This window comes from Sinocyclocheilus grahami, unplaced genomic scaffold (genome assembly GCF_001515645.1).
Source record: "Sinocyclocheilus grahami isolate Dianchi unplaced genomic scaffold, SAMN03320097.WGS_v1.1 scaffold787.1, whole genome shotgun sequence".
Classification (NCBI taxonomy): Eukaryota; Metazoa; Chordata; class Actinopteri; order Cypriniformes; family Cyprinidae; genus Sinocyclocheilus; species Sinocyclocheilus grahami.
The window spans coordinates 306,147-319,894 of record NW_015505966.1 but is presented as its reverse complement, the minus strand read 5'-3'; the positions used below and the strand labels follow the sequence as shown (position 1 = coordinate 319,894).

Sequence of the window (13,748 nt, the reverse complement as noted above, 5' to 3'; positions counted from 1 at the left end):
ACACACACACACACACACACACACACACACACACACACACACACACACACACACACACACACACACACACAAATACATTTCTATCTTTATTGTTGTAATCCATCTATCTTTTTTTCCTCTTTTGTAAAGTCTTTCCACATAATGATTCAGTAATACGGAAGTAACTGACCATCCAGCACACATTTTTGGTGTTTTGTAATGAAACTGTGTTTTTAAGAGAATTGAAGTATGTGAGAAAATTATTCAGTTAATTATTCAATAATTCAGTTATTTGATGCCATCTACTTGTGCAACAACTCAACCTGAAAAAAACAAAACAAAAAAACAGAGAGAAACGTCTCGAGGTTTCGTATGTAACCATGGTTCCCCGAAGGGAACGAGGCGCTGCGTCGAACGCTTTGGGAACACCCCCGGCGAGACACCGTACTGAAGCATGTGTGAAATTAGTCCAATAGCGAAGCGAGATGTCACGAGTGGGGTGACATAAGCAACCAGGAAGCATAAAGGCGCATCCGGCAAGCACACATGTTAGCTTCTGCAGAAGCGAGCGCCTGCAGGGATGCAGGGAGTATGGCAGGGAAACGTGTAACTAATGGGTGTCTTCCCACTGACTGACCACCCTGAAGGGTGTGGTAAGCAGCTATGGCCGCCACATAAACCTTCAAAGTGGAGGGGGATAACCCTGCGGAGAATCGTTCCTGCAGAAACTCCAGAACTGAACCAACTGGGCAGTTGACTGGGTCTTGCAGTCACTGTCCGCACCAAGAGGTGAAAAGTTTCCACTTCAAGGCATACAGTTTCCTCGTGGCGGGAGCTCTGGACTGGAGTATGGTCTCAATAACCTCAGTTGAGAGACCAGATGCTATGAGCTATGCCCTCTTGGGGGCCACGCCCACAACTTCCATAACTCCGGGCGGGGGTGAAGAATGGTGCCCCCTGCCTGAGAGAGGAGGTCCCTCCTGATCGGAATCTCCCATGGAGAGCCATCGAGGAGGGACACCAGGTCCGAGAACCACACTCGGGCTGGCCAGAACGGGGCTACTAGCAAAAGACGGACCCTGTCCCGATGTACTCTCTCCAGAACTCCCGGGAGCAGAGCGATCGGGGGAAATGCGTACAGACGAAGCCTCGGCCACGTCTGCACCATAGCATCCAGCCCAAGTGGAGTTGGATGTGTAAGGGAGAACCAGAGCGGACAGTGTGTCGTTTCCTGCGACGCGAATAAGTCCATTTCCGCCTGGACGAAACCCCCCCCAAAGGAGCTCCACCAGCGCACACAGAGCGGGAGAAGCTCACAATCATGGCAGGCAGCCCCCTCGAGAGCTGCCCGTGCATGCTCCGCTCCCAAACAGATGACGCACAAATCGTGTGTATCCCCACCCGAGATATAACATGAGCAGGGAGGAACACACGACTTGAAACACCATCCGCTCGCCGCATTTTTTGATTCACTCTTTGGCATTTTTGCTCTTTTTCTCGCTTGCTTAACTTTTAACTGACTGAGTGCTTTGCATACATTCACACACACACCACAGACGTGCTCGCTGAAGAGCAAAAGCTAACATGTGTGCTTGCCGGATGCGCCTTTATACTTCCTGGTTGCTTACGTCACCCCGCTCGTGACGTCTCGCTTCGCTTTTGGACTGATTTTACACATGCTTCAGTACGGTGTCTCGCCGGGGGCGTTCCCAAAGCATTAGACGCAGCTCGAGTTCCTGAAAGGGAACTGACAAATCCCTGTCTCTAGCAATATGTGCACAGACTGACATTCTGTCTGGAACAAACACAGACAAACTACAAACGGTGAAAATTCCCAGTGGACTCTCTGAACATGACTCAGACTCAAAGTGACGTTGTATAATCAGATTCATAATTATGAATTCAGATGTACATTTTTTTTCTCCAGATTTCTAACTTATTTTCATTTTCATATGCATTCTTAACTCTGGCTCTGCCCATAGACATGTTCATAACAGATGCATTTAATTATCATTAAATGCAGAGTGTTCTTCTTGCAATATTGTACCATAAATACAGTTAACTTTTAGAAGAGCGGTACCATTTAATATGATTTGATCATCCTCTGGATTAAAGATCATATGCTGACCTCTGCAGGATGATATGAGCAACTTTAGTACTGTTTTTATACTCTATTTACAGCAGCAGATGGCATGATGATGCATTCAATTCCTTATGCATTCAATTTCCATACGTCACCATTGTAGTCTGATTATTAAAGTGATTGAAATGTTACTTTTGCTTTGCTTTTGATTAGTAATGCATGTCTTGTAGTCACATTGCCAGATTGGATACATGAATCATTATTTTATTATATTATCATATTGTAGAACACTGTTACTTACCACTGAGAGTAAAAAAAAGTCACCAATCAAAATGTTAAGTTTTTGAATTCTTCTCAATTGAAAGAATGCTGTACATAATGTTTAGGATGCTGGACGATTGAGATGTTTTATAATCACTCAACTACACAATTAAAACTGCTCTGACTGAAAATAATGTCGAGTTATTAGAGTTTGTCTATGGTATTTGTTACAATATTGCAGTTGTTTTATTTAAGGTGTCTTATAGAGAGGGAACATGGTGCTCCACAAACTGCAACATTAAATGCATTTCTGCATATTTCTTTTACATCTAGATTGTTTGTTGAGCCATTAAATTAAACAGAAGTTGTTAATTACAAATTAATTTGTCTTGTTTAGTTTTACATGATTTTGTGAAAATATGAATTATAATAGAATTACAGTACTGAATCCTTTACAGATAGTGGCTTCAGTTATTTTATTGCAGTGGTTTATTTATTTGGAATTGTTTATGGAAATACAGCTGCACATTAATACAATATTTGAATATTTTTTTTTTTCAGGAAAAACTGAACACTAGAAAGGTCAGCAACATGAGCACATCGCTGATTTTGTGAGGGTGAAATTGTCTTTTTTAAGAATATTGAATATTGAATCAGTACATTAGTTGAATTAGAGGTGAATTTGATTCAATGTTCCATTATAGTATATAAATGGATGTTAAAATGTATTTATCTATTATATGTTTTAAATTTCTTTTTTTTTTCCTTGGCTATTTCATAGAGGGGAAATAATGATCAAGTTATTCATAATTATGATGGGATTTGGGGATTTTGTGAATTTCTGTGAATTTCTAACAGATACAGTACTTGTCCTCTTTCCATAATCTGATGATTGTTTGATGAGGATGTGGGAGGAGTCGACAAACTGTCATAGAGACATTTTTAGGTGGAGGCATCTGCACCTGCCCAAATTCTCCGTAATCACAGAAATAGCAACATAGACTGTATACAGATAGACATAAAAAAGAACATGTGCAAGAGAATGATGAAAAATAAAGATAAAATGGGGGTTGGGGGAAGAATGGGGGGAAAGAGAGAAAGATAATTTTTGTTTTTGTATAATGTTTTAGCACCGTGGGGACAGGGGGCCACGGTGATACATTCCCATAGAGCCGCTGTACAAAAACCTCCCTCCATGTACAGTCAATTAGACAGAGACAATGAATACAAACACTGCAAACGTTTCTAATGGATTTCAACATTAAATATTATAGATATCTATCTAGAGAAGTGTTATTAATATTTTGAGCTATTACCACATTTTTAATGAATTTGTAAAAAAAAATTCAGCGGTAAATACATGTGGATACTTGAGGTTGGACTTGCCTGGATAATTTGATCATTTACCTTGTAGCAAATCAAAGTATATTTTGGATTTACATGCTTTTACATTGAACAGCCTCCTGGGAGACAACTATTATAGAATTAACAGGCTTTTACATGATCATGGAGGAAAAAAATTGAATTCTAATGCAAATTTCGGAGTACTCTGAAACAATGTGCTTCTGGTTGGCAAGCATATTTTGGAAATGGAACAAAACTGACAGTTTTAGGTAAGTTTGTTTTAGGTAATTTAGTTAAGATTGCTTTAATGTATAAATGTGACTACTGACCAATGCTCATATTGTCTGGCCTATACCTTTCATACTCCATTTTGACTAAACTATGACAGCAGTAGGGAAGGTGCCTCCAAATCAGACCCAAATACTTTAAATAATTTGTACCCATAGCTTAAGTCATAAATTTGTGCACACCATCTCAGTGTGACAATGCTTACCAGGCACACTTTGGAGATGGAACAAAATTAACAGTTTTAGGTAAGAAACCCTTTTAACTATACTAATATGTAGGCCTGCATGGGAATATCAGACAATAACATAATATTTGTTGAGCTCAAGTGGCTGATGATTGTCCATTAAGGTTAGACTATGCTGAAATGTTGTGAAAAAAATACAGTGCAATTTCAGTATTCGATTTGAGTCCCTTTTTGACATGACAGTCGTATGCTGTGCCAATTATCAAGCCTATTTCGGTAGCGGCACCAAATTAACAGTTCTTGGTAAGTACTACTTCAACTTCAGTTGGAAACGTTACGAATATACTGTGCAACAATAGTATGAGTTGATCATTTAAAGCAGCATGATTGAAAACATAAAATGTGTCATTTGAGACAACAGAGAATGCAAAAATATCAACGAACTAAAAAAAAAAAAGAACTGTGTAGAATTAGGTAAATGTAAGGGTTATGAAGTTCAAGTTATTTTATCAGTGAGCCTGCATGCTGTGTTTTGGAAGCAGCCAGGCTATCTTTGGTGAAGGGACAAGACTGATTGTTCTAGGTAAGAACTATTTTTGTAAATGTAAAAGACTAATTAAATACAGATAATGTATTTACTACATTCAATTACCAATGGGAATTGCATAATATAGTTGAGAATGTTTTTGTGAGACTGAAGTTAGTGATACTGTCGTGATACTCTGTGCTCAAACACGCCAGCATATTTTGGAAACGGCACCAAACTTACTGTTTTAGGTAAGAAAAATAACAATTATGATTATAAATCGTGTGCAAATATTAAGTGGAATGACTCAAAAGCATCAAAAATGGTTGGCAAAGTAATATCTTTATTATGTCTAATGAAATTGAATGAAATGAAATTCGAGTCTTGTTTGTGACAAAGTTCTACACCATCCAAGATTTGCTAAATATTGTTAACCAGTGTTTTTTGGTAATATATTTATTTTTAGCATGCTAACTTTATTATAGCCATTGTGGTTTAGAAGTAGTTTGTAGAAAGTCTTTAGTTTTTTACAGTCGTTTGACATCAGTGCAATCAGTACAGTTCTGCATACTTTGGCAGTGGGACTAAACTTACAGTGACAGGTGAGACATTTTTGACTGAATTTGTTGGATAAATATTATTAGGTGCTGAAGTTTGTGGATAATTCTTTTGGAAACAAGTCTGTAACCAGCCATTGATCAGTGTCCAGACATCCTAGACATTTTATTAGTGCATATGTGTGCTGTGTCAACTACTGCTCAGGCTCATTTCGGTGAAGGAACGAAATTAACTGTACTTGGTAAGAAACACATTTCATATTGTTTAAATGGCAATGCTTAATCAAAAATCAAAATTGCTGATTACATTTATTTAAGCCGACACTGGTCAAATCTACTATATCAGATTTAATGCATTCTGAGGGTTCAAAACTCTTTATTTCAATTGAAAAGTAATTTTTTTGTATTGTGGAATTAGTGATGGCATATAGATGGTATTAGGAGTAGAGGAAGTTTTTTCTGTAGCGTAGAATCAGTGTGAATAACAACCCTGCATACTTTGGCGATGGCACCAAACTCACAGTACTAGGTAAGAAATAGTTTGACTTTATTTTGCATAGTCTTCTGCATCATAGCAAGACAACTAAGAGACATGTCTAAATTCACTGATATCATTTGACATTGGGATTTAGGAAATAATCTTATCGTTTGTAAAATAAGTATAACGATGCATAAAAGTACAAGTATAAAAATCATCTTCCTCAGCATAGATACAATGATTAAGCATTTCTGAAGCCTCAATGTTTAGACAAACTGCAAGACTTAAGTCCATAAAGCCGAAGTAATTTTATTAGTGCCCATGTATGCTGTGACTCTGGTGGAGGTGGTCAAGCTGTCTTCGGCAATGGAACAAAGTTAACAGTTCTGGGTAAGACATAAAACAAAAGTTATATTAATAAGCTGACCTTTAGAAATATATTGGAAATATTAGAACATACTATTATTATTTCATAATCTATGCCTAGTAGTTCAATAAAGAAAGGATGTTTTCCAATTCTTCTTAACACTTCTTAGTGTTAGACAGCATGCTTAGGCATTTGATTGTCAATTGTTATAGTGTTGTGTTCCCAAGTTACTGAAAAGAAAAACAGTTAAATATGTAGGAAAGATCTTAAGGAGGTTTCATCTGTAGCATAAAATCAGTGTGATCAGTACGACCCTGCATACTTTGGCAATGGCACTAAACTTACAGTTCTAGGTGAGTAAATTGAGTATGTTGATGTTTAGACCTAAGGAAATGGTATTTGTTAAGTGCACTATGTTGCGTTTTCAAAATAATATTCTATGTGCATGACCCATACTTTAAAGACTTTAGCATTTGCTGTCTTGAGTAAATTTGTTAGTGCACGTGCACTGTGACTCTAGTGCTTCTCAGGCTTACTTTGGCCATGGAACAAAGTTAACTGTACTAGGTAAGAAAAATCTATTTAAAAAACAAATATGTCAGACAATATAAATGAAAACGTCTTCATGATCTTGACTATAGCTGAGGTTTTAACTGTAGCTTAGTATCAGTGTGAACACTGGCGGTGTTGCATACTTTGGCAATGGCACTAAACTAACAGTTCTAGGTGAGTAATTTGAGAATTATTTATGATATGCAAATCAGAACACTGTAGAAATGTAGCTATGTGATGTTCAGTTATTTATTGATTTTAATATGCAACCTTCTAAATTATGCTGTTCGTGTTTTATATTTATAAAATGACTAAAATGAGCACACTCTAAGTAAATTAGATCAATATAATCAAGCAGCATTCATGGGGCATTTAATTTAAAAAATGCCTTGGATTTGGCACCATGAGTGGATTTGTCAGTGCACATGAATGCTGTGCTCTGGTACTTATCCAGCTCACTTCGGCAATGGAACAAAGATAACCGTTTTGGGTAAGACTATACAAAAATGTTCATGCTATTTCAATGATTGCCATAGACATGCCTACGCTAGACACTAAATCAAAATGCGCTGAATTATGTCAAATGGAGGTTAGTAACAATTTAAACGTTGCTATGTGAAATCTAAAATTGTATTAAGTTGAAATTAACTGAATTGGAATACTTCTCAGTAATCCTGAGATAATCAATCTTTAAAATGTCTTAAGTTAGACGTATCGAGGTACGTAGAATCATTTATGATTTTGACTATCTGAGGTATTAACTGTTGCATAGAATCAATGTGAACATGGGTAGTGCAGCACACTTTGGTAATGGAACTAAACTTACAGTCCTAGGTGAGTAATCTGCATAATATTTCTGAACTTACTAGAATATTTAGAACAACACATCCTGCTTATTTGATGTTCAGGTCTAATAGGAGGGTATTTTTGACAGTTTTCAAAATGATATTGCTTTTTTTGTATATCTCTCTGATGTATAAATCACTATATGGTAAATTACTACTCATTGTACAAAAAAATATTTTGTGACATTCACATGGCAATCAAGTAGAACCCTATACTTGGTCTTTAGCATTTGCTGTCTTGGGTAAATTTGTTAGAGCACATGCGTGCTGTGACTCTGGTGTTGCTCAGGCTTATTTCGGCAATGGAACAAAGTTAACTGTACTCGGTAAGAAAAATCAGATTTTTATAATTATGTCATATATTGAGTGGCAAAGTCTTCATGATCTCGACTGTAGCAGAGGTTTTAACTGTAGCTTAGTATCAGTGTGAACACTGGCAATCCTGCATACTTTGGCAGCGGCACTAAACTTACAGTTCTAGGTGAGTAATTTAAGTATTCTGTGTCTTATGTAAAACCTTAGCAGGATATACAAACATGTAGATATGTGATGTTCTGTTACTTATTGACTGTAATATGCAATGGATCTTCTAAGTTATGATGTCTGTGTGTTATATTTATGAAATTACTTTAAGGAGCACACTTGCCAATAAGTAATCTAAGTAAATTAATTGGATATAGTTGAGAAGCATTCATTGGACATTTAAGCGGAAAAAAGGGACTTGAATTTGGCATCCTGAGTGAATTTGTTAGTGCACATGTGTGCTGTGACTCTGGTGGTAGTTCTCCAGCTTATTTCGGCAATGGAACAAAGCTCACTGTCCTGGGTAAGAATATTCAAAAATGTGCATGCTATTTCATGGATTGCCAATGACATCTTTATGCTAGACAAGGTACAATGCAATTATGACAAACTGAAGTAAAAAATTATAATATTGCTGTATGATATCTAAAATAATATTAAATTGAAATGAATCGAACTGGAATACTTATTCATCTTGAGATAGGCATTCTTTAAAATTAACTTTTTTAAAACACTTTATGATTTTGAGGTACAGTATTAACTGTTGCATAGAATCAGTGTGAACTTGGCTAGTGAAGCACACTTTGGTAACGGCACTAAACTTACAGTCCTAGGTGAGTAATTTGCATAATATTTCTGAACTTACTAGGATATTTAGGACACATCCTGCTTATTTGATGTTCAGGTCTAAAAGGAGGTTATTTTTTTGACAGGTTTCAAAATGATATTGCTTTTTGTATATCTTTCTGATGTATAAATCACTATATGGAAAATTACTACTCATTGTACTAAAATAATTGTTCTTTAGTAGATAATTTTGTGATAGCCGGAGGGCATTCAAGTAAAACATATGCTAGGGCTTTAGCATTTGGTGTCTTGGGTAAATTTGTTAGAGCAAATGCGTGCTGTGACTCTGGTTATGGTCAGGCTTATTTCGGCAATGGAACAAAGTTAACTGTCCTAGGTAAGAAACATAAACTCTTCATGTTATTTCAATGATTGGCATTGATAACATTGGAGGTCATTAACAAAAGTAATATTGCTATGTGCTATCTAAAATTGCTGAATTGGTATTGGATGAACTTGCAGTTCTCGAGAATCTGATTATATCTTAAAAATGAGGTTAGATATAGTGGGATGAGTGGCACTGTTTAAATGAATCCAACTGTAGCTGAGGTTTTAACTGTAGCTTAGAATCAGTGTGAACTCTGGATATCCTGCATACTTTGGCAATGGCACTAAACTTACAGTTCTAGGTGAGTATTTTGAGTAGTATGTGTGAATTTTAGCGCTTAATATTTTTAATATGTTATCTAAGATTGTGGAATAGGTCTAGTCTTGAGAAATGTAACCAGATAGACTGGAATAAGTGGCAATGTTCACATGCTCTGCAGTATATTTGAGGTTTTAACTGTAGCTCAGAATCAGTGTGAACAATCTCAATCCTGCATACTTTGGCAATGGCACCAAACTAACAGTTCTAGGTGAGTAATTTAAGTATTATGTTTGATATTCATAACCTAATATTTTAATAGGATATCTGCAAATGGCGTTCTCATGAATCAGAAGAACTGAAAATATGTGCAGTCTTTAAAAATGAAGTTAGATAAAGTGGAATAAGTGGCAATGATCTCCAGTATAGCTGAGGTTTTAATTGTAGCTTAGAATCATTGTGAACAATCACAGCCCTGCATACTTTGGCAATGGCACTAAACTTACAGTTCTAGGTGAGTCATTTAAGTATTTTGTTTAATATTCATAGCCTAATATTTTAATAGGATATCTGCAAATGGCGTTCTCATGAATCAGAAAAACTGAAATATGTACAGTCTTTAAAAATGAAGTTAGATAAAGTGGAATAAGTGGCAATGCTCACATGATCTCCAGTATAGCTGAGGTTTTAATTGTAGCTTCGAATCATTGTGAACAATCACAGCCTGCATACTTTGGCAATGGCACTAAACTTACAGTTCTAGGTGAGTAAATTGAGCAATCTGATATTTAATAATTTTCTTAAGTCATCTAAAATGACTGTGAATTGGAATACTTGGACTAGCTAATTCATCTTTAAGAATACATACATAGTTGGATAAGTGGCAATATTCACATGCAGCTGAGGTTTTAACTGTAGCATAAAATCAGTGTGAACAATGCCAACCCAGCATACTTTGGCAATGGAACTAAACTGACAGTTTTAGGTGAGTAAATGTAGAATGCTGCTCTTCAAGAGCTTAAATGATTTTGATATAGTATAATATAAAGAGTATATCTAAAATGATGGTGTCAATTAGAAGAACTAGAGTTAAATATAGTAGGATAATGTTCACATGATCTCCACTCTATTTGAGGTTTTAACTGTAGCTTAGAATCAGTGTGAACTTTGGCAATCCTGCATACTTTGGCAATGGCACCAAACTTACAGTTTTAGGTAAGAATATTTGTTTGCTTGTGTTTTTGGTATTTTATCAGTTTGCAAGTTCTGTGCATTTGTGGGTGAAATTGTGACAATGTGCTTTTATTTCTTAATACTGCAATTCATAATTTCAACTAAACCCAAATAAGTAAATGGTGTATGAATTAGTCAGAGACACTGGCATAAGAGTAGAACACTGTCACTGATCTACTTCTGAGAACATTCTGTGCTAAAAACAGTGCTGAGCTTTGAGGTCTGAGATTGAAGTACCAGAATGACAGGTTTAGATAATAGTCAGCCTTTAGACAACCTATTTGCCTTACTACCACTCAAATTGTTAATAATATATCAATGATCTATAGCATTTTTGAAAATTTGTATGCTGAGTGTCATATTCATTCATTGTAGAATGTAATCAGGTTAAAGTGATAGGAAGAGTTTTACTGTAGCCGTTGAGCAGTGTGAACAACAGACCTGCATACTTTGGCAATGGAACCAAACTTACTGTTCTGGGTAAGAAAGAAAATAATGTTTTTTTGATAACACTTCAGTTTAGGGACTAATTCTTACTATTAACTAGTTGCTTATTAGCATGCATATTACTAGCATATTGACTGTTTATTAGTGCTTATAAAGCACTTATTAATGTCTTATTCTGCATGACCATATTTTAGATCTCTTAATTCTACCCCATACCTAAATATAACAACTACTTTACTAACTATTAATGAGCAACAAATTAGGAGTGCATTGAGGCAAACGTTGAAGTTAAGAGTTAGTTAATAAGAAGAATAACTGAATATATAGGTGATGTATAATGTGAAACACCAGCTTATAGTTCCTCTAGAACTTTAGCAACTCTTGTTGATGTGCACTGTATGAATCGGTGTTTTTATAAGCATGTAATACTGCTGATATACTTTATGCTCCATCAAGTAAGATAGTTGCTATGAGCTGCATATAACTGTAAAGCGACGAGTACAGATACATTAGCAACAGTACATTAGTTGATTGTGGTTTTCCTGTTGAAGAAGCAACTGCTCTTAGTAGGAATTGTGTATTGTGCAAAGGGGTTATAAACAGTATTGTGTAATTTCTTTTATAACAACAATAATAATAAAAATAACAAATATAACAATCATCATCATCAACATAAAACTGCATGATTATTTAGTTTACGTTCCAGCAGACTGAAATATCATGGGAAAATTGGTTTCCAAAATTGTTAATGTATATATGTCTATACTAATAGTTTGTTACATATGCTTATAATGTATAATATTGTTTTACAGAGCGTGATATAAGCAAACCAGAAGTAGAAATTCTAAAACCCTCTGGAAATGAGACGAGCTGTAAGCAAAAAGTCACTCTTGTGTGTGTGGCCAAAAACTTCTACCCAGACCATGTGAGCATAACATGGAAGATTGGAAGCAAAGACATAAACGATGATGTAGCGACAGACCCTTATGCCACTCAAGACAAAGAAACAAAATTGTTCAGCATAACCAGCAGACTTAAAGTCTCTAAAAAAGAATTCAAACCACAAAACACATTCAGATGTACTGTGAGATTCTACAATGAAACAGACGTTTACACTGAGTCAGCCAGTGCAATCAATGGAATTGCAGGTATTTCATTAGACATAAGTTGAAAGATGAAAAAAAAGAAACATGCTTCAAGTAATTTTAATATTTTAATATTTGGGTCTTCTAATCAATTCTTTTCTAATTACAGGGGGTGGATATGAGCCAGGTAAGGGTTTGCTCTTTTCTTTTTGGATGTCTATCTGCAAAAGATGAATTAGGATCAGAGGTCAAAGGTTTATCAGTAATGTCATGCTGAATAATATGTTATGATTTGATCTTTTAATATCCAGAAGACTATATAAAATCATCACGGAGGATGAAGCTGGCATACGGTGTGTTCATCGCTAAGGGTGGACTGTATGGTCTTGTCATCTTAGTGTATGTATGGAGAAAGGTAAGGATGATGAACTTGTAATTATAATGTATAATTTCAAACATAAGTGCTGGAAGAATATTAACAACATAAGCGTTAAGTGTTTGGTCACATGTGTTAGTTTTCGGAATGTCTCAATGTTCATGTGATATTTGTTACAGGGTTCATCTGGAAAGTGAATGAACTGAACATTCCTGGATTGACCAAGTTTGAGTTACCAAGAAAACTCGATCCATTTACTCCATCCAGAAGAGATGCTGATTATATAACTGAAGACTCTTTCTATACTGTTTCGTTTTATTTCTCTCTTTCTGTTCTTTTCTGAGTGTGTATCCCAGTGAAAATCTGCAGGTACTTCAGATCAGAGTAATCATAAAATATTTTTTTATAATATTTGTTTTTCTTTTGCTTATTTCCTTGCTACTGTACATAGTTACAATTCGATAACAAACTACTATACTAGTAAAACAGACTTAACAGAGCTAAATATAATTCATTGTTTTTCATATTAAGATTTACTGTATTTTTTAAAATTTGTTTTTACATAAATAAAATCTATAACACATGCTTATTACCCACAAAGAAAATTATTATCTACAAGTATTTTTTTTTTAAATATACCTTTAATCACTTATTTTATAGGCATGTTGTTCACCAATTCAAGACTAATAGCTATTTTGATAGCTTAATTTTTTGCTGTAGATAATTTGGTAGAGTACATGGCACTTGCTGTTAAAGGTTTCATTCTCAGAGAGCACAAATAAATTGTATACCTTGAATTGCTTTGAATAAAAGCATCTACAAAATGCATAGAAATAAAAGACAATTTGTAGCCGAAAGGATTGAAACTGCTTGGCTTTGGCTACATCCTATTCCTCAGCAAAAGCCTGCTGTATGCGCTGATTGTGGCTGGTGTGGTGTGCAAACTCAAGGTAATTCCTGATAACTATAACACACAAATCACACATCAAATATGCATAAACAGTATATGAATATATAGGTATAGATGGATGGACTGATGCATGCGATCCCATAATATGATATGAATGTATTCCCCTACAGTTTTCAGCGAAGAACAAACAATTACCAGAGGACTGAGATACCTTGTAACTTTGTCAGTGAGACGCCAGAAGTGACTTTCTTTTTATTTACAAATGTGTAATATGTCTGTATATTTCCCACATTTTACTAGATTCATGTTTGTTTTATTTGTGTATGACATCAAATCACACATGTAATCATGTTTTTCTTTTCTTCTTTTTTTAAGCATGACAGTTTAAAGTAGATAGTGACTGGATAAGAATGAATAACTAACAACGAGAAACTAATAAAGTAGAATGTGACGTAAACAGTTTTGTATTCTGTTTTGTGCGATGACTAAAACATTCTG

General features: G+C 35.4%; 1 protein-coding gene across 1 annotated transcript in view; it reads left to right on the top strand.

Annotated features, from left to right (window-relative positions):
• The window catches only part of LOC107561676 (T-cell receptor beta-2 chain C region), a 25,053-nt gene extending 11,869 nt beyond the window's left edge, over positions 1-13,184 (top strand). The window contains exons 3-7 of the mRNA XM_071582322.1: positions 7,734-7,790; positions 11,692-12,027; positions 12,134-12,151; positions 12,276-12,379; positions 12,520-13,184. Of these exons, the coding sequence (XP_071438423.1) occupies positions 7,734-7,790; positions 11,692-12,027; positions 12,134-12,151; positions 12,276-12,379; positions 12,520-12,537 (533 nt within the window). The 3' untranslated portion in view covers positions 12,538-13,184. The remainder of the gene's footprint in view (positions 1-7,733; positions 7,791-11,691; positions 12,028-12,133; positions 12,152-12,275; positions 12,380-12,519) is intronic.
• Positions 13,185-13,748: the final 564 nt, after the last annotated feature.